This window comes from Trichosurus vulpecula, chromosome 2 (assembly GCF_011100635.1).
Source record: "Trichosurus vulpecula isolate mTriVul1 chromosome 2, mTriVul1.pri, whole genome shotgun sequence".
NCBI lineage: Eukaryota > Metazoa > Chordata > Mammalia > Diprotodontia > Phalangeridae > Trichosurus > Trichosurus vulpecula.
Window position 1 is genome coordinate 290,699,026 of NC_050574.1, and position 27,590 is coordinate 290,726,615.

Genomic DNA, 27,590 nt, shown 5'->3' on the forward strand with positions numbered 1-27,590 from the left:
TGACCATAATCTGTTGACTTTTCACCACTCCCTCTGCCTTCCCTCACCAAACCCTACTGTTGTCTACACTGTGGCCTCCAATGCCTTGACCCCCTCAATTCTCTCCCAGGTTATCTCCCCTGCACTAGCCTCTCTTTCCTCTTTTCCCCATCTTTACCCCTTGTTAAACCAATTCAACTTTACTCTGTCCTCCTTTCTTGAATTCCTAGCTTCCTTATCATTTCATTGATTAGGCCCTGCCAAGACTCAGCCCTTCTGACTGGGTCCCCTACAAATTGATGTTACAGAGCTTCTCCTGGGCCCTCACTGCTGCTAAACATTTCTTGCTTACTTGTCTTATCAGCTCACTGCCATGCTCTCCTGGTTCTTTCAGACCTTTTCATTCCTCTTCAAACCTCCCATGGCTTCCCCTCCTGCCCTGCACCCCCTCTACCCTCAGCTGAGATCCTTGCAATTGAGGCCATTCACCATGAGCTCTCTTTTCTCTTCCTCATCTCCTGTCACTCAGATGTCTTCTGCCACTTTCTCCTCCATCACTCCTGTCTCACATGATGAGGCGACCTTACTCCTTATTAAGACTAACCCCTCTACTTCTTTAAGTGTTTTCATTTTACCCTATCTCCTCCAACAGATTGTCTTCTTTGTCATTCCCACTCTTTCACTTATTTTCAATCTTTCCCTGTCTACTGGCTCCTTCCTTATTGTCTACAAACATGCCAATGTTTCCTTCATCCTCAAAAAACCCTCATTAATCCTTCCATCCCTGCTGACTGTCATCCTGTATCTCTTCTTTCCTTTGTACCTAAACTTCTCAAAAGGCTGTCTATAACAGATGTCTCCATTTTCTCTCCTTTCCCTTCTTAACCCCTTATAATCTGGCTTCTACCTTATCCCTTCACCAAAACTGTTCTCTCCGAAGTTACTAGTGATCTCTCAGTTGCCACTGGCCTCTTCTGAATCGTCATTCTCTTTGATTTCTCTGTAGTCTTGAAACTGTTGATCACCCTCTTCTTGATACTCTCTTTTCTCCACATTTTCTGGACACCACTCTCCTGGTTTTCTTCCTGACTGTCTGACTTCATTCACCTTTACTAGATCTTCAGATCATGCCCTCTGCCTGTAAGTGTCACTCTGGGTTCAGTTCTGGGTCCTCTTTTCTCCTTCTGTCCTACTTTAATTGGTCATCTCATCAGCTCCCATGTAATTAATTACTATCTCTATGCTAATTATTTTCAAATCTGCCTTTCGTGCCCCATCCTTTCTGCTGACCTCATCTCAAACTGTTTTTCAGACATGTTGAAAAGATGTGCAAGTAGACATCTTAAATTCAGCATGTCAGGAACAGACTTCATATTTCCCCTTAAACCCTGTGTCTCCTCCCATTTCCTATTACTATAGAGGGCACCATCGTCTTCTCAGTTTGCTAGACTTGCAGCATAGGAGTCATCCGGATTCAGCTTCTCACTTTCTCTTACCTCCCATATGCAATCTGTTGCCTTTTGTAATGTATCTTAAATATGGCCCCTTCTCTCCTCTGACACTGCCACCACTCTAGTGCAGGCCCTCATCACCTCTTGCCTGGACTATTGCTGGTGGATAGCTCCACTGCAATTTGTCCTCCAAAGTGATTTTCCTAAAGCGCAGATTTGACTATGTTGCTTCCCTACCCAGTAAATCCCAGTGACTCCCTATTGCTTCTAGTCTCAAATACAAAATCCTGTTTAGCACTGTGTGTTTCATAACCTACCCTTCCCCCCACCTTCTGGTCTTCTTATACCTTATTCCTTGCCGCCTACTTCAGTCCAGTGACACTGGCCTCCTGGCTGTTCCCTGAACAAGACGCTCCATCTCTCATCTCTCGGTGTTTTCTCTGGAACACTCTCCTCATCTTCACCTCCTGGCTTCCCTGACTTCCTTCAAGGCCCAACTGAATTCCCATCTTTTACACTATTACAAACTATTCCCAAACCCTCTTAATAGTGCTTTCTCTATTATTTCTGTTTACCTTGTATATAGCTTGTTTGTATGTGTTTGTTTACATGTTATCTCCCGCATTAGATTGTGAGTTCCTTCAGGGCAGGGACTGTCTTTTGGCTTTTTTTGTATTCTCATCACTTAGCAGAGAGTGCCTGGCACCAAGTGGGTGTGTAATAAACATTTATTGATTGATTACTGAAACCATTCTCCCCAGTTACCAGTGATCTCTTAATTGCCAAATTTAGTGTCCTTGTCTCAGCCCTTCTAGACCTAGCTTGGCATCTTTTGACATAGTTTATCACCCTCCTTGATACTTTTCCATCCTAAATTTTTGAGATACTGCTCTCTACTGGTTCTTTTCTTGCCTGCCTATGTGCTTCTCAACCTCCTTTGCATGTCATCACCCATGTTCGGCCTTTTGGCCCTTATGTCTTTCTATATTCTCTTACTGGTGACCTCACTGGAACTTATTGGTTTAATTATTATCCATATATATTATATATATGTACATACACACATGTACACACACACACATATATATATGATATTCAGATCTCTATATCCAGTTGTAGTCTTTCTACCCACCTCCTGTGTCCTATAGGCATCTCAAACTCAACATATCCAAAACTGGACTTTGCCTGGAACCCACTTCTCTTCTGAACTTCCTAATTTGTATCGAGGACACTACTATCTTTCTAGTCAGATGGGTTTACAACCTTGGAGTCATCTTTGACTTTACACTCTTCTCTCTCTTCCGCTATTAAATTGTAATAAGTGCCAAGTGTTGCTACTTTTACCTCTGCTTCCTTTCTCACAAGTTCATGTCCTTTTTACTTCTCACCTGGACAATAGTAGCCCCCTAATTTTTCTCTCTGATTCTAGTCTCCTTCCTTTCTAATGCATCTTCCATCTAGCTGCCAAATTAATGTTCCTGAAGTATTTAGTGCTTCCTTGTTGTGTTAGGATAAAATAAAGATTTCTGTCTAGTATATTTAAGCTTTTCACAATCTAGCTATAGCTTATCTTTAAAAAATGTTTTATTAATGATTCAATAATCTTTTAAATAAATTAAATAATTTAATCTTTTTAAAAAATGTCATCACTTCCCAGTGACTAATTTCCAATAAAATCCTCAATTGAAACAAATATATTTGTGAAATACGTATCAACACATTGACCATATCTGAAAATACACATCTTATTCTGTATCTGTAGTCCGCTATCTCTTTGCTTTTAGGTTTGAGACATTCATGGGACTCATCAAGTCCTCTGAAGTCATTGGTCACTGCATTAATCAGAGGTCTGAAGTCTTTCAGTGTGGTTTTCATGCACATTATTGAAGTAATTGTATTATTCTTCTTGTTCTGTTTACTTTGTTCTTCATTAGTTCATACTATTCTTCCTATATTTCTCTGAATTCTTCAGATTTATAATTTCTAATGACGTAATACTAATACATTGCATTCATATACTATAGTTTGTTCAACTCTCTCCCATTGGATGAACTCCTGCCTTCCTTCTAGTGATTTTTTATTACAAAAAAAATTGTTGCTAGAAATATTTTTGTATATGTGATACTTTCCATTTATCTTTGACAGCATATGCCTTGTGAAATTGCTGCTTACAGGTTATTAGTACTTCTAGTTAAGTGTCTTTTTTTCATAATCCCTTCCAGGTTTGGACAAATTCACAGCCTTTCCAGCAGTATATTACTATGTCTTTCTTCCCACAACATTTGTTATTTTCATGTTTCGTCACGCAGTGCTATGAGGTGACACTTCAGTGTTGTTTTAATTTGCATTTTTCTTACTAGTGACTTGTTTAATTGAACAATAATGACGTGATCATTGAACTTTGAACTGGTATATCACGTTACTTTGTTAACTAAAAGTATTAATTTGTTCTCAATGCTGTTTAACTTATCAAAAATTTATTAAATACCTTTTACGTACATAAAAATGTGATCTGCGTATCCCTCAAAACACTATTGATAACCAAATACATGGCATAATAAGGTGTTTTGTAGCAGGTTTTAGTGATTGAAGAAAAACTATGCTTTTGAAGGTTTGAATGAAATTTTGTGATGGTGATAAACCCTATTGGAATAGAAACGATTTGTTATCCTGATAATGTTTTATTCTGGAATAGGCTTCATTCTTACTGCAGTTTTAAATTTTCTTTTTAGGCTCAACATGGACAACATATCTAGTACTCAAGACTCTCTTATGCCTAAAAGTTCTTGTTTGAAAAGTGAATTTGATGATCAGCTGTTGTTTTTACCTGAAAAATTAAGAGCAAGATTACTTCCTTTCCAGAAGGATGGTATCACCTTTGCGTTGAAAAGAAATGGCAGGTAAAAACATTCATCTTTAATAGCTTTAAATTGTAAAATTATAATAAATATTGATCTGAATTATGTGGGTGTTTTATTTTGCAAATAATTTCCTGGAATTACAGAATTTAGGAGTTTAAAGGGATACCAGTGGCCATGTAGTCTCATAAAAAATCCTTTCTACAAATTTCTAAAAATGTGTTCAGCCCGTGCTCAAAGACCTCATTTTAGAGGAAATCCATTTCCCCCTTTAGGGAAGTCTAGTCTACTTGTAGGCTGCTCCAGTTTTTTTCTTAAATCCAATCTAAATCTGCTTTCTGCCACCTGTACCAGTTTCTCCTCAGTTTTGCCCTCTAGGGCTAACCAAGTCAAACCTAATCATTTGTTCTTCTAATTTCCTCCTTCAAAGTAAACAGCCTTTTTAGATAGTCTTTGATTGGCATATTCTTTAGTCATCTCATAATTCAGGTCATCCACAGCTTCATAGAATTGTAGAATTTGATATTTGGATGAAACCTTAGTGGTCACCTAGTTTTCTCCCTCTCAGAAAGAATCTGTCTAGGGAGAGTAAAACCTCCCATCCTCAAGTCAGCCCATTTCACTTTTGGCTGCTTATAATTGTTAATACCTTTTTCCTGATATCAAGCTAAAATTTACCTCTTTGAAACTTCTACCCATTGTTCCTGGTTCTGCCCTCTGGGGCCAAAAAGAACAAAAATAATCCCTCTATGACATCATAACCCTTCAATTACTTGAGGATAACTATTGGTTCTCCCCTGTGCCCAATTTTTTTCCTTTTGTAGACTAAACATGCTCAGTTCCTAAATTGATCCTCATTTGACACAAAGTAATGCCCTCCACCATTCTAGTTGCCCTCTGTGTACTGCTCAATTTTCTTTAACTTGGTAGTCCAGAAATGAACACAGTTAAATGAAGCTTAATCAGGACATAGTACAGTGTTCTAGTTCTTGGAAGCTGTGGTTCTTTTAACATAGTCCAAAATCACATTAGTTTTTTTTGGTTGTGACATATTGCTGACATGTATTGAGCTTGCAATCCATCAAAACCCTCAGATCTTTTTTAGAATAACAATGCCTCCCCCCATTTGTACCTGTGAATTTGATTTTTTTGTACTTGTATGTAAGAAGTTATATTTATCCTTATTGAATTTCATTTTATTAGATTGAGCCCAGTGTTCTGGGCTATTAGGGTCTTTTTGGATTCTGGCTATTTTTTTTTATTGTGTTAAGTATTACTCCTTAGTTTGTATTATCTACACACTTGATGGTCATAACATCCATGCTTTTAGTCAAGTCATTGATAAAAATATAAAACAGCACAGGGCCAAGAACAGATCTCTGGATATTCCATGGGACACCTTCTGTCACATTGACATTGGGCTATTAAGCTTTTTGAGTTCAGTCATCCAAATAGTTTTGAATCCATCTCATTGTATTACTATTTAATCCATAGCCCTCCATCTTCACAAAAATTGTATGAGATAATTTATCAAGGAAAAAAATTTTACATCTAGGTAAGCTATATCTGTAGTATTTTCATCTACTGGTTGTTGTAATCCTGTTAAAATGGGAAAAAAAATCTGACAGGACCAGTCCTTGATGAAGCCATGCTGGCTCTTCATCACCCCCTTGTGGAGGCACTGTGCCTTGTCTGTGTTCATTCTAAAATACTGCTGCAAAAACCATTTTCCTAGTTGTGTTCTGACCTGAAGAAACTAATACCTGTTTTACTCCAGACTCATATCCTTTCATTGCTATGAAAGGTAGTGTTAGCTTTTTTGGCTGTTATGGAACGCTATTGCCTCATATACAACTTAGAGTGAACTAAAACTTCCTTTCTATTTTTATTTCCTGTCTTTTACTTGTGAAGTTGATTTTTTTTTATCAGAAAGGTAGATTTTTACTTTTGTCCCTATTAAATTTAATCTTTCCTAAACTCAACTCATTGCTATAACTCTTCCAGAATTTTTTTCAGTTCCTATTATCCAAGATGTTAGCTATTTTTCCAAGATTTTGTTGTCTGCAAAACTGACAAACATGCCTTACTAAGTTCATCTCAGTCACTGGTAAAAAAGCTTGGACATCTCTGGGCCCTGGACAGATTCCTGTGATATATATAACCTCCAGATTGTTAGTAACCTATTATTGGCTCATCTTGGGCTCTGGTGCTTCATTCTTGATAAAAATCTCCTCGCTGTAACCTTATCTCTGTCCATCTTGTCTACAAGATAGTATGAGACACTCGTTTAAATGTTTCATTGAAATCCTGGCATGGTTTATCTGAAACTCTCCACTTTTTTTGTCCAGTTTAGTAATCCTGTCAAAAAATAAAATGTTAGTCTACCATGAAGTCCTTAAAGAAGCCATGCTGATTCTTTTTGTGATCACTTCACTGATTCCCTTTCCAAGTATTCACAAATATTATTTTAATAGAATTTCCTATTATACCAGGAGTAGAAGGGTAAGTTACTGGACCTTGGGTTGTAGACTTGAGCACCTGGCAGCATTGGTACCCTTCAGGGAATTATGAACTATCCCTAATTGTCTCTTCTTCCCCTGTCTTTTGCTTCATGACTCCTCACTTCATGATATTTGTGGCTCTATATCATCATTCCTTTTAGTACAAGAAGCATACTCTGTCTAGGATGATCTGCCTTCCCCCACTAGAATACTGTAGCTGTTTCATAGCTCCACATACTCTGATAAGTCTTCCCATCCTCTCCTGTGGTGCATTCTTTACTATAGCCTTATGATACTGGTTAGAACTGCTCCTGTCTCTTTACTTCCACTTCTTTGCCTTGATAGCTGGGATATAGATAAAAATATGTGTCTCTATCCCTTTAGTTTCCTACTGTATGAGGTAAATCTTGCACTTTGTGCATCAATGGTTATTTTTAGTTACTGGCAGAAACACAAACATAGCTCACTCTTTGGAGATCACTACAAAATCCTTGCCTAGCATACTTCCTTTAAGGAAGATAACAGTACTCGGTCTTTTTCATAACCCATGGCTATCTCTTATGGTTAATGGTTGTGTCGGTGCTTGTTTCTGTAGCCCTCTTGGTGGGGCTAGGGTTTTTATGGTGATGAGGGCATATATTTTATTTCGATACCTTTAAATGATAGTTGTCATAATCCTGTTACACAGTGGTACAAGCGGAACTAGATCTTTAAGCAGAAATTCAATTATCCAATTAGTTTTATTTCCCTTTATCACTCAGCTCTTGATGTCTCTTGTACATCTCTGGCCTCTAGGTTCTCTGTCCCCACTGGGAGGCTAGAGGAAGGATCCCCTGAGGCTTAATTAACTTAGGAAACACCAGGATACAAGATGTAATCCAGTTATCTCATTATTTCTGACTTGCATCACATTATTGTTGGTCTTTTGATAGTTATCTGATATTTACAAAGGTAACTGGGAATCCTCTAAAAGTTGCCCTATGTTACATACTTTTATAATTTCTGTATATTTTTTTCCTTACATGTAAGTACAAGAAAGCCAGGAAAGCCAAGAAGTGGAAGTGAGGAAGGGGAGCATTCCAGTATATTATTAATAATAATTAATCATTTTCAGATAGGTCCAAGTTTGCTATTTTCTCTGGTATTTAGGTATATATATATATATCTGTTATAATAAAAATTTCCCAAGAAGTCATGTATAGGACTGTTGTGTTTCAATAGGTTTTAAACCTTTGGAAAGAAAGAGATATGTATGCATGTAGGTATGTCTGTGTATACATATGTGTATGTGCATATATATGTATATACCCTCATATATATGTGTGTATGTGCATACATATTTTTATTTATATACACATATTCCATGAAAAACTGATAACATTTGTCTTAGTTGGCCAAATACTTAATAATTCTTCTATTTAAGAGAATTTATTAACCTGAAAAGAGTGAAGTACTTGCTGCAGTTAGGTTAAGGTATCTTTTTCAGTTCTTAAGGTTTTGTTAGATTTTTAAATTTTTAAAAATCATTTTAATCCATTCAAGAAAAGATCTTGTCTTCACTGCAGAATTCCCTGACTGAAGAATACTAATGAATTTCTCAAAACAATGACTCACTTTGATGGAATGTTCTGAAAGTCCACTCTGTAATAAACTTCATGGAAATGGACTGTCATCATACTTTTACTGAGTAAGAATCATGTTTCATGGTTATTATTAGAAGTCATATTTTTAGATTACTTAAGCTTGTTATTGCCAGACAATTAGCTTCCCTAAGCTAGGTGGTATAGTGGATAAAGCACTGGGCTTGGAGTCTTGGAAAACCTCAATTCAAATCTGGCCTCAGACACAATCACTTGGCCTCTGTTTCCTCATCTGTAAAATGGGGATAATAATAGCACCTACCTTCCAGGTTTTTATGGGAATCAAATGAGATAGTAATTGTAAGGCACTTAGTACAGCACCTGACACATGGTAAGCACTATATAAATGCTAGGTATAATAATAATTATTATTATTATACCCTCACATAACCAAACATAGACAAACATTGTCTTGTAGTAGCTAGGTTTCTCTTGTCTTGTCTCTCTGCAAAGAAGAGGGAGAAGTCATTTTTTACCCCTTCTCCTTGGCCAAGTTTGGTAATTGGAATTATGTGGCATTCAGTTTTGGTTTAATTTTGCTCTTTCAGTTTATGTTGGAGTTATTGTCTGTATTGTTTTCCTAGTTCTTCTGATTTCATTCTGCATCAGTTCATACAGATCTTTCTTGTTCCTCTTGTGAATGGGCAATCACAATATCACAAGACTTGTGTGAAAACCAGGTTTATTACAAGAGAAGTGAACTTGCATGTGGAACCCAAAGGTTTCATGGTCCTTACAGAAGTTTCTATATTTATGACAATACAACAAATAGAAGAGGATAAAACAGGAAGGGGCATGGCATGGGAGGGGGAAGTGAAGTAACCCCTCCCAAAGAGAAGGAGCAAGGTGATGGCAAAAGCTGCATTCCTTTCAAGCCTTGGGAGGACTGCTAAACTATGAAGGTAGGAAGGTCTGCTTACCTGCAAAAGACCCCGACTGCACAAGGCTTATCCCAGCCTGGCACAGACCGGCTGGGACCTGTCTTGCCTCCCAAGGACACACAGGGAGTCCAGCTTGGGATGCAATAGCAAATTATGTCACCTCAGGAGGAGTATCTTCTTTGACACACTCAAGGTCTCTTGCATGCTCTGCATCCTGTGTTTCTGGAAAATATAGCAACTCAAAAAGACAAGTTCAGGAACCCCTAACAGCCCTTAACCCACTGATTCTTCATTTTATAGCATAGTAATATTTCTTTACTTTCTTTCATATGTCACATATGTTTGGCTGTTCGCTATTTAATAGGCACGTACTTTATTGCTAATTTTTTGCTACAACGAAAAAAAATGTTGCTGTCAACATTTTGATATATATGCAGCCTTCTATTTTTTCCCTCTTCAGGAAATATGCCTAGTAGTGGGATCTCTGGTTCAAAGGATGTGGACAGTCAGTCAATAAGAATTGAACTCAGGTCTTCCTGACTCTGGGCCTGACACTCTATCTACTTTGATATCTAGTAATTGCTCAATAAATGCTAGTTGAATGAATGAATCTTCTGACTCATTCAAAAATGTTTTAATGATATTTTAAAAATAGAATGATTTGGGTGGTTTTTTTGGTCTTAGATAAGTATGGAGAATAGTTCAAATTCTAATAGTTCTGTATGACTAAATATTTAGTTTGGAATTTAACCTGTAAATTTCAAGAGAAATAAAAAGTGATATACTATGTATTCAGGAAAAGCCAGCCTTATGCCAGTTTTCTAATGCATTTTCATCTGTATATTTTAAGACTTCATTGTATGTTATTTTCCAAAAGTAGTGGGTTTGCTAAATTTTAGGCTATGGATTTCTCCCCTTCCTTCTTGATTTTTCTTTAGTCTACCCAATACAAAGTTAGGACACAGTAGTCAGGTATCATTTCTAAGGTCTCATTTCTAAGTCAAGTGATTTAACTCAGGAGTGTATGGCTAGAGATCACCCAAAGGAGCAAAATACCATAAAAGATAAGATGTCCCATTTTTAGTTCTTGTAATATGACAACATTTTAGCTAGAGATAATTTGAAAAAATCATTTGATCTTGCAGAATGGTCAGAGAAAAAGATAATTCTTTTCATCATATTTGAAGGACTTGATATTAAGTGTATAAGAAATATGAATTATTTTTTAGTAAATGTTCTTGGAAAAATTATTGTATGAGATTTTTTTTTCATAGACCACTTGAATGCCTACATTTTTCTTGTGATTCTATTTTGTACTAAATTTTAGTGTGATCCCCAAATATATAAATTAAATCCTATTAGGTGACTGAAATTTATTTAGATTTCAGCTATGTTTAGATTATAGGTTGCCTCTAGGCAAGGAGAAAAAATTTTATGTTAAAAAATGTGTTTTGGTCTTATTTATGACATACATTATGAATTATAGGATAAAGTTCAACATCTGTATAAGGCATTCAGAGCCTTTCTTTCTAACTATTCATATGTGTGATCCTTCAGGAATAATTCTAGTTGAGCCTACTCCATCCAGACTTCCATCCTAGCACACATAGCTCTTATCTGAAAGGAGCATGGCTTCACTGCATATTTAGCAATTAATGTTTGCTGATATTTAATGAGCAAACTTTTATTGAGTATATATCATATCAAGTGTGTCCAAGGCAGTCATCTCATCGTTTCTCACTTGGCTACTCTCCTAGACTTTATCCCACTTTCCAGAAATCACCATCCTGCAAGATCACATTAACTCTGATACTTATACCTCCTCAAAGCCCACACTACCCATCCAAGTTCTCCCTCTGACCTTCTGATTTGGAGGGGGTAAAGGGTGGACATTAACTAGATCCTTCCACATAGTCCATTTAAGGAGGGCTCCCAGGGCAGCCTTCTCATCATTTCTTCATCTCCTACCTGGCTGCTGGACTTCTTGTGTTTCTGTAGGTGCCCACTCCCCATATTTTTTTCAGTTTCAGTTTTATGTTGTCTTCCCCTGTTAGATTTTGAGTTCCTTGAGGGTAGGGAATGGTTTTACGTTTCTTTGTATCCCAAGTACTTAGCACAATACCTGGCCCATAGAAGGTGCTTAATAAATGTTTATTGCCTGGATGGCTTATGGTATTGCTTTTGCTTTTCATATGAAACCAACCTGTGTCCCAGTCTAAACCTGTAATCCCCTCACTAGTAGAAATCTTAAATCTTTGCAGTGCTTTATAAAATATAATTTACTTAGTAGGGGACTCATTGTTATTCAGTGATGGAACATCATATAATGATGGATTCATGGATATATACATATATAGTTCATTTTAAAATTAACTTACATTTATTGATATCTTTTGGTTTTGGTTTTTGAGGGGGGAGGCGAGGTAGTCAGGGTTAAGTGACTTGCCCAAGGTCACACAGCTAGTAAGTGTCTGAGGCTGGATTTAAACTCAGGTCCTGATTCCAGGACCAGTACTCTATTCACTGCGCCACCTAGGTAACCCAGTATCTTTTGTTTTTGTATTACCTTAATTTCCAAATTTCTCCCTCTCCTCTCTTTCTCAATAAGCCATACATTATAGCAAAGATTAAAGAAGGAAGAAAGAAAAGTAGTTTAGCAAAATCAACTAAGATATTGATAAGATCTAGCAATAGGTCCAACATTTCGCACTCATTGTTAGCTACTTAGATGAAAAACGGAGGTACATTTTCATCTTTTTCTGGGGGCCAAGCTTGGTAAATATAATTACACCGCATTCCATGTTACTTTATTCTTTTCATTTTTATTGTTCTACTTCTCTCTCTCTCTCTCTCTCTCTCACACAAACACACACACAAGGCAGCTAAGTGGCACGGTGTATAGAGTGTTGAGCTTGGAGTCAGGAAGACCTGAGTTCAAATCCAGTCTCAGACACCAGCCGTGTGACCCTGGGCGAGTCACTTACCCCATTTGCCTCAGTTTTCTCATCTGAAAAATGAACTGGAGAAAGAAATGGCAAACCATTCCCAAAAATGGGGTCAAGAACAGTCAGACAAGACTGAAATGACTGAACAACAATAACAACAATGCATTTTTCTGCCAGGTGGGATGTTACCTTGCACGTTTTACCATTAGCCTACGGGTCACATTTTTCTGTTGGTTCATTTCTGTGACTTTTCTGTGAAGGTAGAGAGCTTTTTGAGATCTTTCTAATCTTATGATTTTATGATATAGAGATTTGAACTTAAAACTCCTTTATAATGATTTTTAAAAACTCTACGTTTTTCTCTTAATATTTTATCTCAGTCCTCTGATGCCTCATGGTAACAATACTGACATTCATATGGTGCTTTAAAGTTTACGGAACACTGTAATTACTTTATTTTATGCTCATAGAAACCTTGTGAATTAGGTGGGGTTTTTTTAATCCCCATTTCATAGATGAGAACTGAGGATCAGAGAGGCTGATATCCCCTGTTTACACATCTTTGACACAGTTTCAGATGTGGGATTGAGCCCTGGTTCCTCCTCACTCAGAATACTAGGCTCTTTACATTACGTGCTGTGCCTCTTGTAGTTGAGTACAGGTGTTTGGAGGTTCTTTTAGGCCAAGACAAGGGAGCATAGGTTACGTTGTGTCCAACGAAATTGGAAGTGCTCCCAGTGTGGATGTTTAAGCAGGTTTTATGTATATTCTGGGACAGGGGGATTAGCTTAGTCCAATTTGGAGAAGCTTATCACAGCAGGGATAAATCTTAGAGTTAGTCAGTTAGCCTTTTTAAATACCTACTACATGCCAGCTACTGCTAAGCTTCAGGAATATAAAGAGAGGCAGAAAAACAGTCCCTTTTGTCAAGGAACTTACAGGCTAATGGTGAGAAAACATTCAAACAACTATGTACAAACATACATATATATACACACATATACATATGTACGTGCATTTATATTCACATACATATACACATATATGCACACATGCTAAATAGGAGATAGCCAACAAATGGAGATACTGGCACTAAGGTAGGGCAGGAAATGCTGCTTGTAACAGGTGAGATATTAACTGAGACCTAAGAAATTCAGGGAGGTCAGGAGGCAGAGATGGGAAGGGAGAGAATTCCAGGGTTGGAAGACAGCTAGTAAAAATGCCTGGAGTCAGGAGGTAGAATATCTTGTGCAAGGAGACTGAGTTGTCTTCAGGAAATTGCAAAACTGCTTCAAGAATCTCCCAAACCCTTTTTTAAATACTGATATTCTACCACTATTATATGACTGTAAGACATGGAACACTAGTTTCCAAATAAACAAAAATCAATATCTCACAAAGAACAATGTTCCTTTGTCTGTGGTGGGGGTAAACTGGCTACAAAGGATAACAAAATAAGAAATTGAATAGTTGTGAACTGATTTAGAGAATATCATCAAAGAAATGTATTTTTGTCTTCAACTACCTGTTGACCATGTCAAACCAAATGTCCTGTTGGCACCTCAAAGTCAGCATGCCCAAAAGAGAGCTTATTATCTTTCCCCCAAACCCTACACTCTCCTATTTTTTTGAAGGTACCATCATACCTTTCATTATCCAGGTTCACAGCCTTAGCATTGTCTTTGACTTCTCATTGTCCCTCCCCCGACATCCCATGAGTTACCTTGTCATCATTACTACCTGCACAATAGCTCTCAAAATACAACCTTTTTTCTATACTCACGTGATTGCCTCATTAGCTCTCTCCTGGTCTGTTTTGAGAGCATCCTAATTGGTCACTCTACTTCACGTCTTTCCCCATTCCAATTTGTCTTCCACATGGCTCCCTTCTTGGAGTTTAAGACAAATCAAATACCATTTCAATATGACTACAGAGAAGATTTGATAAAGTGATATGAAGGAAGGAAAGCAATATATGCAGTGACAACAATATAAATGGAAAAACGCAAGAAAAAAATATAAAAAATGAATACTATTTTATTGTAATGTCCAACCTGGGCCACAAAAAGATATCAGAATATGCTCCACTTTCTTCTTTGCGTGTGTCAGGGACCGTTGATATTGAATGCAGTTTATAATAGAGGACTTGGTTTTTGTGTTGGCTCATTTAATTTTTTCTCTCCCTCCTCCCTCCCTTCCTCCCTTCCTTCCTTCCCTCCTTCCTTCCTCCCTTCCTTCCTTCCTTCCTTTCTTCCTCCCTTCCTTCCTTCCCTCCTCCCTCCCTTCCTCCTTCCCCTCCTCCCTCCCTTCCTCCCTCCCTTCCTCCCTCCCTTCCTCCCTTCCTTCCTTCCCTCCTTCCTTCCCTCCTTCCTTCCTCCATTCCTTCCTTCCTTCCTTCCTTCCTTCCTTCCTTCCTTCCTTCCTTCCTTCCTTCCTTCCTTCCTTTTATACCATCCAGGGAAGGGAAGAAGAAGGGTTATACTGGGAAACAAATGTGGTGGAAAAACAAGTTATCAGTAGAGTTTCAGAAATAACATTACAGTAAGTGGCATTACAAAAAAACTTCGTATAAAATATTATTTTATTAGTTGAAAGTAATATTTAAAACTTTAGAGACTTCCTTAGTTTCATGGTAACAGAATCTGACCTGAACAGAGAATTTCTCTCATAGTCTTTTTTTGCAGTGAGATGTTTGATATGTGGTGACAAACTGTGAATCATTCTTACTTTCTTCTTGGATTCTTAGCCTTTAACTGACCCAGGAAATCCTGAGAATAAAACTCTGTCATCAGAAAGCAGACTTGACATAGCCCAGTTGTTAAGTTACTACCCAGTTGATCATTTTTTCAGTTAGCAAAATATGGCTATATTGTAGTATAAGTTTAAGTTTTTTTTACAAAGGTAATATTTTATTAAAATATAAAGATTATATTTTAAAAATCTTAAGAAATGATGAAGTAAAATGTTGGCAAGATTAATTGGGTGGTAAGTAATTTGTTACTGAAACAACAGTAATTCGGTTGTTTGCGCATTTTATAAAATGTATAAATGTACCAAGTTCACATGTTCTTTAAATAACTCATGGTAAGATGTTATATCTAAAGTGTTGGCTTGTGAGTAGGAGGGAAATTATATGTTGCAGTGTTATATAAAACTGACTCACATGAGTGGGTGAAAATCCCAAGAATACCAGGACACCCACACTAGCAGAGGCAATATGTGCTGTTTCTCTATACAGTATGTTCTATCAAGCTGCTTAATGGAGCTGTGTTCATTAAAGAAAACTCTGTAATTCCTTTCATAGCTTTGGTGCTTATCTTCCTTATCAATCAGTGAAATCTTCCTTACTCCTTTCATCTATTCTTCCTTCTCCTTACCTGTTTTTCCTATCTGCAGATCATTTTTGAATATTTAATTTTTAGACATTATATAGTGTGTGTAAATACAAATAGAATCCCATTTTAAATTACTATCATAGTTTATATATTATTAGTTATAACATTAAGACCTCAGATTTATGATGCTTTATAGACTACAAAGTATTTTACATACATGATCTTATTTTATCTTTAAAACACTCTGAGGTTGGTAGTATAAAAAAGTATTATTTCTGTTTTATTGATGCAGAAATTTATGGTCATTTAAAAATGTGACTTCCATGTCTTGGCCAGGAAATGCTATCTTTCCTTGGCTTCTTTAATACTGCCTTCTCCTATTTTTCTTTCTTGTCTGACTTTTCCTGCTTAGTCTTGGTTCACTGACTTACTTCCGCCCCATAATTGTTGCTGTTTGCCAAGATTCTGTCCTCAGCCCTCTTCTTTTTCTTATTACATTTTTGGCTTTGTAGTCTTACTGACTTTCCTGGCTTCTGTTATCTCCCATAGGCAGGATTTTAAGACTTGTGTTTCCAATGGCTTTCTATATATCCTAGGCTAGATTTCTTCCTAATACCTCACATTCAAACTGAAATCATCTTTACTCTCAGAATCTGTCCGCCCTAACTTCCTTGTTTATATTGATGCCATGAGTCACACAGGCTCAAAACCTCATAGATGTCTTTGGACACCTCTTTCTCTCGGTCAGTTTTATTAGGATAATTTTAGCAGAATGAGCACTTTGGAGAAGAGAGAATTGAAGTACTGGACAAAGACAAATTTGGTACTTCTTATCCAGGAGAGGTAATAAATTCAATATGAACTAAGGTGGTAACAGTGTGAGTAGAGAGGAGATGTGGATATGAGAGATGCTGTGGCAAAGTATTGGGTCTGAGAAATGATGAAGAGTCAAAGATGGTGGTTTCTGAGCCTGGACTAGAAAGGTAGTGACTAGAAAAATAGTGATGCTATCAATGGAAATACAGTTTGATTCAATTAACATTTATTAAGCATCTACTGTGGTGCAAGGCATTATGTGCATTACTAGGAATCTTAAGACAAATGTGGAACAATCCCTGCTCTCAGGGAGTTTACATTCTGATGAGAAATTGGGATGAGGGACAAGTACTTGGGGGGAAATATGAGTTCAGTTTGGAGTATGATGAATGTGTAACGCTGGTGAAAATTTTTGAATGGAGAGGTCAGCACAAAGTTGGAAAGGCATGACTGAACCTCAGTAAAGAGACTGGTTGGGGGCAGCTAGGTGGCTCAGTGTATAGGGCACAAGCCCTGGAGTCAGGAGGACCTGAGTTCAAATCCGGTCTCAGACACTTGACACACTTATCAGCTGTGTGACCTTGGACAAATCACTTAACCCCAATTGTCCTGCCTTGCCCCCTCCAAAGGAAAAAAAAAGGCTGGTCATCTGCATGTCTGTGGTCATTGAAACCATTGGGTATAAATAAGATCTATACAATCTACTTTATTTAACTCTCATATTAGTCCAGGATTTTACTCTTCCAGTTACCCACAATCTTTTTTTCATATGCAGTTGTCTCATTTTTCTCTTTAGCTTACCTTAGAAACCTTCTTTGCTCTTTGTTATGCACTAATAGCCAGTCTCCTTAGCTTAGTGTTTGAGACTCTTCACAATCTTGATTCCAGCCTACTTTTCAACTTTTATTTCTTACTACTTAACTTCATATACTCTGTTCCAGCCGAATTAGATACTTATTCACTGACTTTTTTTTGTCCTATCCTCTTCTGTTACTGTGACCTTTGTTCACAGCATCCCCCATATCTATCAAAGGACATGTTTGTAAAGTGCGTAGCACAGTGCCTGGCATATGGTAGGTACTTAATAAATGCTTGTTCCCCCTCCCACTGCTTATACTTTCCATTTGAGAATGCTTCCCATTTACACACATACACATGTGTACATGGTTGTTTGCATTTTGTCTCGTTTGAATGTGAGCTTCTAGAAGGCAGGGGCCATGTTTTTGTCTTTCTTTGTATCACCATCATTTAGTACAATACTTGGCATTTGTTTGATAAATGTTTGCTTACTGACTACCTAGGATGGACTCTCCCTTCCCTTCTATGTTTGTTGAAATTCTTCCTTTTATTTTTTAGATGTGTATTTTCATTCAAGGCAAATACATTTACTCTAAGGGTTTTCCCTTTATTTCACAATTCAGTTCAATTGCCACCTATTCCTTCTCTTACACATAACCTTTCCTTAAGCCCTACCCCACCTGGAATTGATTTTACCTTTCTCAAATCTCATAGCATTTTGTACCTTTGCTTTGCACTTAGCACATTCTAATTTGTGTACTGGTTATGTTGAAAACCCCTTTAGAGAAAGGACTCTATATCATTTTTATATCTTGTCATCTTTATAGCCTGTGAGCCTTGCTTATAGACACTTAATGATGGTTGAGTTTTATTTGAAGCCATATTTGTACTCCTTTCTTAGTAAAGTATATAGTGAGTTTGTTTTTTTTTTTTTTTGAGAGGGGAGGCAGGGCAATTGGGGTTAAGTGACTTGCCCAAGGTCACATAGCCTGTAAGTGTGTCAAGTGTCAGAGGCTGGATTTGAACTTGGGTCCACCTGACTCCAGGACTGGTTCACTGCACCACCTAGCTGCCCCTAGTGAGTCCTTAAAAAAAAATTTGGGGTTACAATGAACTTGATAAATGCTTCAACCAAGAACATTTTCATTTACAAAGAAGAACAGAAAAAGAGGATTGTACGTGAAATGATGAATCTCCATTATGTATTGCTTATTTTTATTTATAAAAATAGTATATAACATGTATATATAATTTGTTGTTCAGTTTTTCATCCTGTCTGACCGTGACCCCATGTGGAGTTTTCATGGTAAAGATACTGAAATGGTTTGACATTTCCTTCTCCATCTCATTTTACAGATGAGGAAACTGAGGCAGATAGTTAAATTATTTGTCCAGGGTCACACAGCTAGTACGTGTCTGAGGCCAGATTTGAACTCTGAAAGATGAGTCTTCCTGACTTAAGACATGGCACTCTATCCACTGGGCCACCTAGCCGCTTGTATATGTAATAAATTAAGGACATTAGTTCCAAAACTGTTCTGCTCATCTGTTTTCTCTTAACTTCCTTTGTTCTCTTCTGTGAATTTTCAAAAATATTTCATTAAAACTTTTCTTTCCTTGTGGCATTTATACCCCTCCCTCTTCCATTTGCAGTTCTCCCTCTACCGAAATTTTAAAAATTCTCCCCTGTAATAATAAATAAGCTTAGTTGAGAAAAATAAATCCACACATTAACCTTGTCCCAAAAAGTATGTCTCGTTCCACATTTCTAGTCTATCATTTCTGTCAAGAGGTAGAAACTGTTTCATTATATATTCCCTAGAATTGTGTTTGGTCACTGCATTGATTAGAATTCTTAAAAGTTTCAAAGTTGTTTTTCTTTATACTTGTATAGTTATTATATAAATGGTTTTCTTAGTTCTGCTCACTTCATTCTGCTTATTTTTTTTAATTTTAAATTTATTTATTTAACATATTTAGTTTTCAGCATTGATTTTCACAAGAGTTTGAATTACAAATTTTCTCTTCATTTCTACCCTCCTTCCCACTCCAAGATGGCATATATTCTGGTTGCCCTGTTCCCCAGTCAGCCCTCCCTTCTGTCACCCCACTCCCCTCCCATCCCCTTTTCCCTTCCTTTCTTGTAGGGCAAGATAAATTTCTACTCCCCATTGCCTGTGTATCTTATTTTCTAGTTGCATGCAAAAACTTTTTTTTTGTTTTTGTTTTTGAACATCTGTTTTTAAAACTTTGAGTTCCAAATTCTCTCCCCTCCTCCCTTCCCACCCACCCTCCCTAAGGAGTCAAGTAATTCAACATAGGCCACATATGTATCATTATGTATAACCCTTCCACAATACTCGTGTTGTGAAAGACTAACTGTATTTTGCTCCTTCCCAACCCATCCCCCTTTATTGAATTTTCTCCCTTGACCCTGTCCCCTTTCGAAAGTGTTTGTTTTTGATTACCTCCACCCCCATCTGCCCTCCCCTCCATCATCCCCCCCCTTTTTTTTTATCTTCTTCCCTCTTCTTTCCTGTGGGATAAGATACCCAATTTGGTATGTATGGTATTCCCTCCTCAGGCCAGATTTGATGAGAGCAAGATTCACTCCTTCCCCCCTCACCTGCCCTCTCCCCTCCTCCCACAGAACTGCTTCCTCTTGCCATCTTTATTTTAGATAATCCACCCCATTCTATCTCTCCCTATCTCCCTCTCTCAATATATTCCTCTCTCATCCCTTAATTTGATTTTATTTCTTTTAGGTATCTTCCCTTCATCTTCAACTCACCCTGTGTCCGCTCTCTCTCTCTCTCTCTCTCTCTCTCTCTCTCTCTCTCTCTCTCTCTCTCTCTCTTTCTTATATATATATATACACACACACACAGACACACACACACACACACACACACACATAAACATATATTTATGCATATTCCCTTCAGCTACCCTAATACTGAGGTCTCATGAATCATACACGTCATCTTTCCATGTAGGAATGTAAACAAAACAGTTCAACTTAGGAAGTCCCTTGCAATTTCTTTTTCTTGTTATTTTTCTTGATTACCTTTTCATGCTTCTCTTGATTCTTGTGTTTGAAAGTCAAATTTTCTATTCAGTTCTGGTCTTTTCACTGAGAAAGCTTGAAAGTCCTCTATTTTATTGAAAGTCCATATTTTGCCTTGGAGCATGATACTCAGTTTTGCTGGGTAGGTGATTCTAATTTAATTTAGTGGAGCTAGGATTTAATCCTAGCTCCATTGACCTCCGGAATATCGCATTCCAAGCCCTTCGATCTCTTAATGTAGAAGCTGCCAGATCTTGGGTTATTCTGATTATGTTTCCACAATACTCAAATTGTTTCTTTCTGGCTGCTTGCAGTATTTTCTCCTTGATCTGGGAGCTCTGGAATTTGGCGACAATATTCCTAGGAGATTTCTTTTTGGGATCTATTTGAGGAGGCGATAGATGGATTCTTTCAATTTCTATTTTGCCCTCTGGCTCTAGAATATTAGGGCAGTTCTCCTTGATAATTTCTTGAAAGATGATATCTAGGCTCTTTTTTTGATCATGGTTTTCAGGTAGTCCAATAATTTTAAAATTATCTCTCCTGGATCTATTTTCCAGGTCAGTGGTTTTTCCAAGGAGATATTTTACATTGTCTTCCATTTTTTCATTCCTTTGGTTCTGTTTTATAATATCTTGATTTCTCATAAAGTCACTGGCTTCCACATACTCCAATCTAATTTTTAAGGTAGTATTTTCTTCAGTGATCTTTTGGACCTCCTTTTCCATTTGGCTAATTCTGCCTTTCAAGGCATTCTTCTCCTCATTGGCTTTTTGGAGCTCTTTTGCCATTTGAGTTAGTCTATTTTTTAAGGTGTTGTTTTCTTCAGTGTATTTTTCAGTATTTTTTTGGGTCTCCTTTAGCAAGTCATTGACTTGTTTTTCATGGTTTTCTTGCATCCTTCTCATTTCTCTTCCCAATTTTTCCTCTACTTCTCTCACTTGCTTTTCCAACTCCTTTTTGAGCTCTTCCATGGCCTGAGACCAGTTCATGTTTTTCTTGGAGGCTTTTGGTGTAGGCTCTTGCACTTTGTTGACTTCTTTAGGCTGTACATTTTGGTCTTCTTTGTCACCAAAGAAAGAATCCAAAGTCTGAGACTGAATCTGGGTGTGTTTTTGCTGCCTGGCCATATTCCCAACCAACTAACTTGACCCTTGAGTTTTTCAGCCGGGTATGACTGCTTGTAGACTAAAGAGTTCTATGTTCCACATTTGGGGGGGATGCGCCAGCTCTGCCATCCAGCACTCCTCCTTCCCAAGAACCCCCAACCCGGACTGGGCTTAGATCTTCAGCAGGCTGTGCACTCCTGCTGTGATCTGCCACTTAATTCCTCCCACCAGGTGGGCCTGGGGCCGGAAGCAACTGCAGCTGTAGCTGCCCCACCTCCGATGCCCCGGAGGCAGTGGCTGAACCACAAACTCCTTGTATTCCTGCAGCTTTTCCCACTAACCTTCTCTGTTGTCTTTGGTGTTTGTGGGTTGAGAAGTCTGGTAACTGCTGCAGCTCACTGATTCAAGGCGCTAGGGCCCGCTCCACCTGGCTCCTGGTCTGGTTGGTCCGCACCGCTCACGCTGGGCTCTGCTCCACTCCGCTCCCAGCTCCCAGCTCCGTGTGGGATAGACCTCACCCAGAGACCATCCAGGCTGTCCTGGGCTAGAGCCCTGCTTCCCTCTGCTGTTTTGTGGGTTCTGCAGTTCTAGAATTGGTTCAGAGCCATTTTTTATAGGTTTTTGGAGGGACTTGGTGGTAGTCCCTGCTTTCCAGCTGCCATCTTGGCTCCACCCCCCCACCCCTCCATTCTGCTTATTTTTAAAACTTAGGTTTTCTGAATTGGTCTCTTATTATTTTTTCTGATTAGCTTTTCCTGTCTCAACCAGGGTGGAAGTAAATGGGCTACTCATGGGCCTGGTCTGTCAGCATGGGAGCTTTGATCTATTGTTTCCAACTTGGACTGGTTGGCCCCTCTTTAGGCAACCTGGAGTAGATGTCAAACTTAATGCAGCTAATTGATTGGTTTAGTCCTCTTTGTCTCAGAACTCCTGAGTTCAGTAGATCCAAGAGCACCAGCCTACATGATAGCAGAGATTACACATGCCTAAAAATAATATTCTACTGCAGTTTGGTTTTTTCACAACTGCAGCAAGCATTTATTTAGTGCTTACTGCTGTGCACTGTGCTTACGTGCTGAGGGTATGAAGTGGGGGGCAGAATATCATATAGTATAATTCAATACTATATATACTCAGAGTAGATGGAAAGTAATCTTAAAGGAAAGGCACCTGAAACAAGAGGACTAAGAAAGGCCTCCTGTAGAGGGTAGGATTTAAGCAAATCTTGAAGCTCAAATCATGTCTCTCTTCTGCTTCATTGTTACCCTATCAAATCTAAATAGCAAATACAGACTTTTCCGTTTGCTATTTAAAACCCTTCACAACCTAGATCTAACTTAACTTTTCAGGTGTCTTTTTTTTTAAACATTTTTATTTAAACTTTTGAGTTCCAAATTCTAGCTTTTCTTCCTTCCCTTCCCCTCCCCTGCCAGACCGTAAGCCATGAGATATAGGTTATACATGTGCAGTCATTTAAAACATTTCCATATTAGTCATTTTGTACAAGAAGATTGTAAAAAAAATGAAAGTGAAAAATAGCATGCTTCAGTCTGCATATCCCTTCTTTCTCTGGAGGTAGATAGCATGCTTCATCATTAGTCCTTTGGAATTGTCTTGGATCATTGTATTGCTAAGAGTAGCTAAGTCAATCACAGTTCTTCATCATACAATATTGTTGTTGCTGTGTACAACATTCTCCTGGTTCTGTTAACTTCATTATGCATCAGTTCATGTAAGTCTTTCCAGGTTTTTCTAAAATCATCCTACTTGTCATTTCTTATAGCACAATAATATTCCATTACAACCATATGCTGCAGCTTGTTTATCCATTTCTCAATTGATGGGTAGCCCTTTGATTTCCAATTCTTAGCCACCACAAAAAGAGATGCTATAAATATTTTTGTACATATAGACCCTTTTCCCTTTGTTTTTGAATGTTTTTGGAATATAGACCTAGCAGTGGTATTGCTGGATCAAATATTCACGGTTTTATAGCCTTTTGGGCATAGTTCAGAATTGCTCTCCAGAATGATTGAATCAGTTGACAACTCCACCAGCAATGCATTAGTGTGCCAGTTTTCCCACATCCCTTCCAACATCCATCATTTTCCTTTTTTGTCGTATTTGTCACCCTGATAGGTGTGAGGCAGTACTTCAGAGTTGTTTTAATTTGTATTTCTTAAATCAGTAGTGATTTAGAGCATTTTCTCATGACTATGGAAAGCTTCTACTAGATTTATATATCAAGAATGTCCAAGGCAGGATGGAGGGTCTAATATATGCCAAAATACACGTGGCAACACTTTTTGTTAGCAAAGACCTGGAAACAGAGTAGGTGCCCATTAGTTGAGGAATGCCCCCTCCTCCATTGTGGAATGTAACTACATGAATAGGATTTTACTGTGTTGTTAGACATTATGAATATGAAGAATTTATATAAATAAGTAGAATTATATTAACTAATGAAATGTTAAGTAAACAATGAAGAAAATGATATACTAAATGCCTACAACAGTGTAATCACGAAGAAAAAAGTACTGTGTAATAGTAAAAATCATTATTCTGCTTTTGGCACTTGGAGCTGTTTTCACCCTCATTCCAGTGTATCTCTTCAACCTTATATATTATTCTCTTTTATGTCCATATATGGCCTTCTTGCCATATACACAGCATTCCATCTCCCATTTTTACAGTTTGTTTTCCATAGTAAAATTCCTTTCTTTTTCACCTGTACCTCATCCTGGGTTTCCTTCAAATTTCAGCTCCCTTTCTGCTTGAGACTTTTGCATATCCTCCCAGCTCCTAGTATTGCCCCTTGTTTTGTATATACCTGTATATGTGCATATTACTTCCCCTATTAGAATGCAAGTACCTTGAAGTCAGGGACTTTTGTTTTTTGTCTTTGCCTAACACTGAGTTAGTACTTTAAATATGCATGTTTATTAATTAATTTATTTGAGAAAATCCCTGCTAGTATGTAAATAATTGATGTCCTCCAACTTTATATTATGCCTGTGTCAGGCTTTCAACCTTTCCACTCTCTATCCCCTATCCCGCCCCCCCCCCCCCAATTCTTTATCTATTTCCTCTTTCTCTCTAGGGAGTCTATAGCTTTGGTTATGGAAGCAGGGGCCATGGCCCTACTTCAACAGGTGTGTGACCAACTATTCAGAGGTTGGTAAGATGAGTTGCCTCCTACTGGTTCCTGTGATAGCCTGTTCGGGGCTCATCTCCATCATAACTATATCACATCCTGTCTGCCCCATTATAGCTCAACAGTACTCTTCCCCTCTGGTTCCTAAATTTCTTCAGATGAGTTATATCTTAATATTCAATGTTTTCCACATCAGTCCTCTTTTTAACTATTCTCTTCCTTACGAATAAGAAAAACCCTTCCCAAGCCATTTTCCAGTATTTTCTCATCCCATAAAGTCTTAATGATGCCTGTGAAATTAAATTTGTACCCTTATATTAATACCTCTTGTTCATCTTCCTTGTTGCCTAAAACTTTGGACAATTTTATAGAGACATTCAAGGACATGAGTTTTAATACTGATTTGTCTTTTGGATTTAGTCTCTTATGTATTCCTGGGCATCTAAGTTGTGCTTTCTACTCTATAATGTCTTGATTGCTTGCTACATGTAGTTCCCTTTTCAGTTTAAAGAGCATTTGATTAGATTTACAAGCCACTGGGCAAATACATTATTTTTTTAATTTTCAATTTTTTGTTAGGTTGAACTTGACAAGCACAAATATGAACATTTCCATATACAATAAGAATGTAGAAGGAGAATTGCATCTGGAATGGAAAATCTCCATTACTGTATAGCAGCTTCTCCTCACTCCTGTAACTTTTTTTTTGAAGAGAGTGAGATACGTCATTCTATTCAGACTCAGAAGACTAGGGATGAAATTTAAGCCCTGCTACTTAACCCCTTACCTCACTATCCATACTACCCATTGCATCCCAGGCCCCTCATTCATAAACTGTGGGTATAAGACCATACAATCACAGTCTTCTTTTCCTCTTCAAGGCTTCCCTTTCTTCCCTTCCTCCCCTTCTTCCACACTTTCCTCCAGTTTATTGTTGGAAAGAATTTGACCTCTGGAGTCCCATTCCCCAAAATATTTATGATAGGAGTACGATGTGATAGATGGGGCATTGGATTTAGTTGGGAACACCTAGGGTAAATCATTGCCTTTATGCTCTGCAAGTTCTTCACTCTGGACAATTATTTTCTCATCAGCAAAATGAATAAACAATATAGTTTTGAATAATTCACAATGTTTCCCTTGATATGTAAAGTGTTTCTTTGAAACCTATCCTCTTTTAAGAGATATTTTTTAATGTTGAATATCTGGAGATTGGCTACAATATTTCTAGGTTAAATGAACTTGTCATATTTCTCTCTTGGCAATTGGCAGTTTATATTTGTACTTTGTCCTCTGTTTCCAGGACTTTTGGGAAATTTCATTGTATTATTTTCTGACATGGTATTCTGGCCTTTTATTAAGCCATGTTTTTCTGGGAGACTAAGAATCTTTAGATTCTCATTCCATTCTTTCTTCAAGTTTTCTTGCTTCAACTTGTGGAAATCTTAGATATTCTTTTGTTGTTAATGTCTTTTGATTTTTGTTATGATATTGTTTATCTATGCATTTTTGAATTCTCAATCTTCTGATCACTTTTTCAGAGAATCCTTTTTTTCTGAAAGTTTCAATCATGTATTCTATAGTGTCTAATCTTTTTACCACTTTGAATTCTTATTGAAAATAATTTTTTCAAATTTTAATTATCATTTCTTCTACTATTTATTTTATTGATTCTCTAAGCTCATCTGAAGTTTTTTTTTTTGTAGTTTCATTATCATATCAGTTGTTATTAATATTTTTGTATTTTTCCCTCTCTTGGGTTGCTCATATCTCCTTCTTTTACTTTGTAATATTTATGCATTGTGTTGGGGCCTCATTTTGATTCTGTACTTACTTTTACACGCTGCTGTTTTTCCTATGAGTTTTTTTAGTGATCTGTTATTTCCTTCCTCACGTTTGCCATTTCTTGGTTCTCTCTCTCTCTCTCTCCCCCGCCCCCACCACCCCGCCTCTCCCTCTCTCCCTGCCCCCCTCCCCTTTTTCTTTCTGTAATGATTGGGAGAGCTGGGCTTAGACATAACTTCTTACTCAGCTCTCCAGCTGAAATTGCAAGTCCATGTTGTTTTAGAGATACCCTTGAGTAACCTCATCAAATTCTTTATCCAGATGCTTTCTTCAATTTCAACTTAATGCTTTCTTAATATTCTCTTGGTTAGATTTTCAATCCATAAATAACTTCCTATAAGATCTCTTTTATTTCAGCTGCCACCTGTTAAATTCAAATTTATCTTAACTAAAAGTAAAATGAAGTAGATGTTGAGAACCTTTATAAGAATGACAAAGGGCAATATCTCATCTTGCATTCTGAAATCAATACATTATCCTTGTCCTTAATATATTTCATATAGAGTAGTTAAATCTAGTTCATTTTTTAAAATTCTTATATAAAAACTTAATACTTTGAATACGACTTTTTTAGAAATATTTTTCTTATTCAAGTTCCAATCATACTATTAAGAAATGTTTTTGTTTCTCTTACAGTTTTCATTGCATTTTAGCATTTGTAGATAGACACTTATTTTAAATTTTTGCTAAGGATACCAATTCATCCTTCAAAATTTTTCTGCAGTGATGACGTTGGTTGAGTGGTCCACACAGCTCAATACTAGCATTTTTAACAACCTAAATTAATTCTATTACATCAATATTTTTTATCTCTGGTCACCAAATTGAATGGTTTTTCAAAATAATTTTCAAGAAATCACTTAAAATTCTTCTAAGAGAGCAAATGTTCTTTTTGTGGAGTTACCATTTAAAAAATTTTTTTTACAAGGGATGGCTCTCTGTATCTCTTGGAGAGGGATGGATATATTTGGAAGTGAAAGTCATGGAAAAAACAACATATCAGTGAAAGAGAGCATGTATTCAGATCAATCATAAAGCCAGTAGTTGAAGAAAATAGACTTATATGAGTCTCTGCCCAATCTAATCCATTCTCCACACAGCTGCAAAAGTTATTTTCCCAAAATATATCCCTGTTTATATAATTTCCTTCTTCACTCCCTTCCTCCCTTCCGCATCGTAGGGACTCCCCTTTAACTCTGGTTTCTAATACA

At 37.4% G+C, this 27,590-nt stretch overlaps 1 protein-coding gene across 1 annotated transcript in view; it reads left to right on the plus strand.

Moving 5' to 3' along the window:
• Positions 1–27,590, plus strand: part of ZRANB3 (zinc finger RANBP2-type containing 3) — a 214,946-nt gene that overhangs the window by 18,832 nt on the left and 168,524 nt on the right. Inside the window, 1 exon segment of the mRNA XM_036745880.1 lies at positions 4,163–4,330. Coding sequence (XP_036601775.1) covers positions 4,170–4,330 — 161 coding nt within the window. The 5' untranslated portion in view covers positions 4,163–4,169.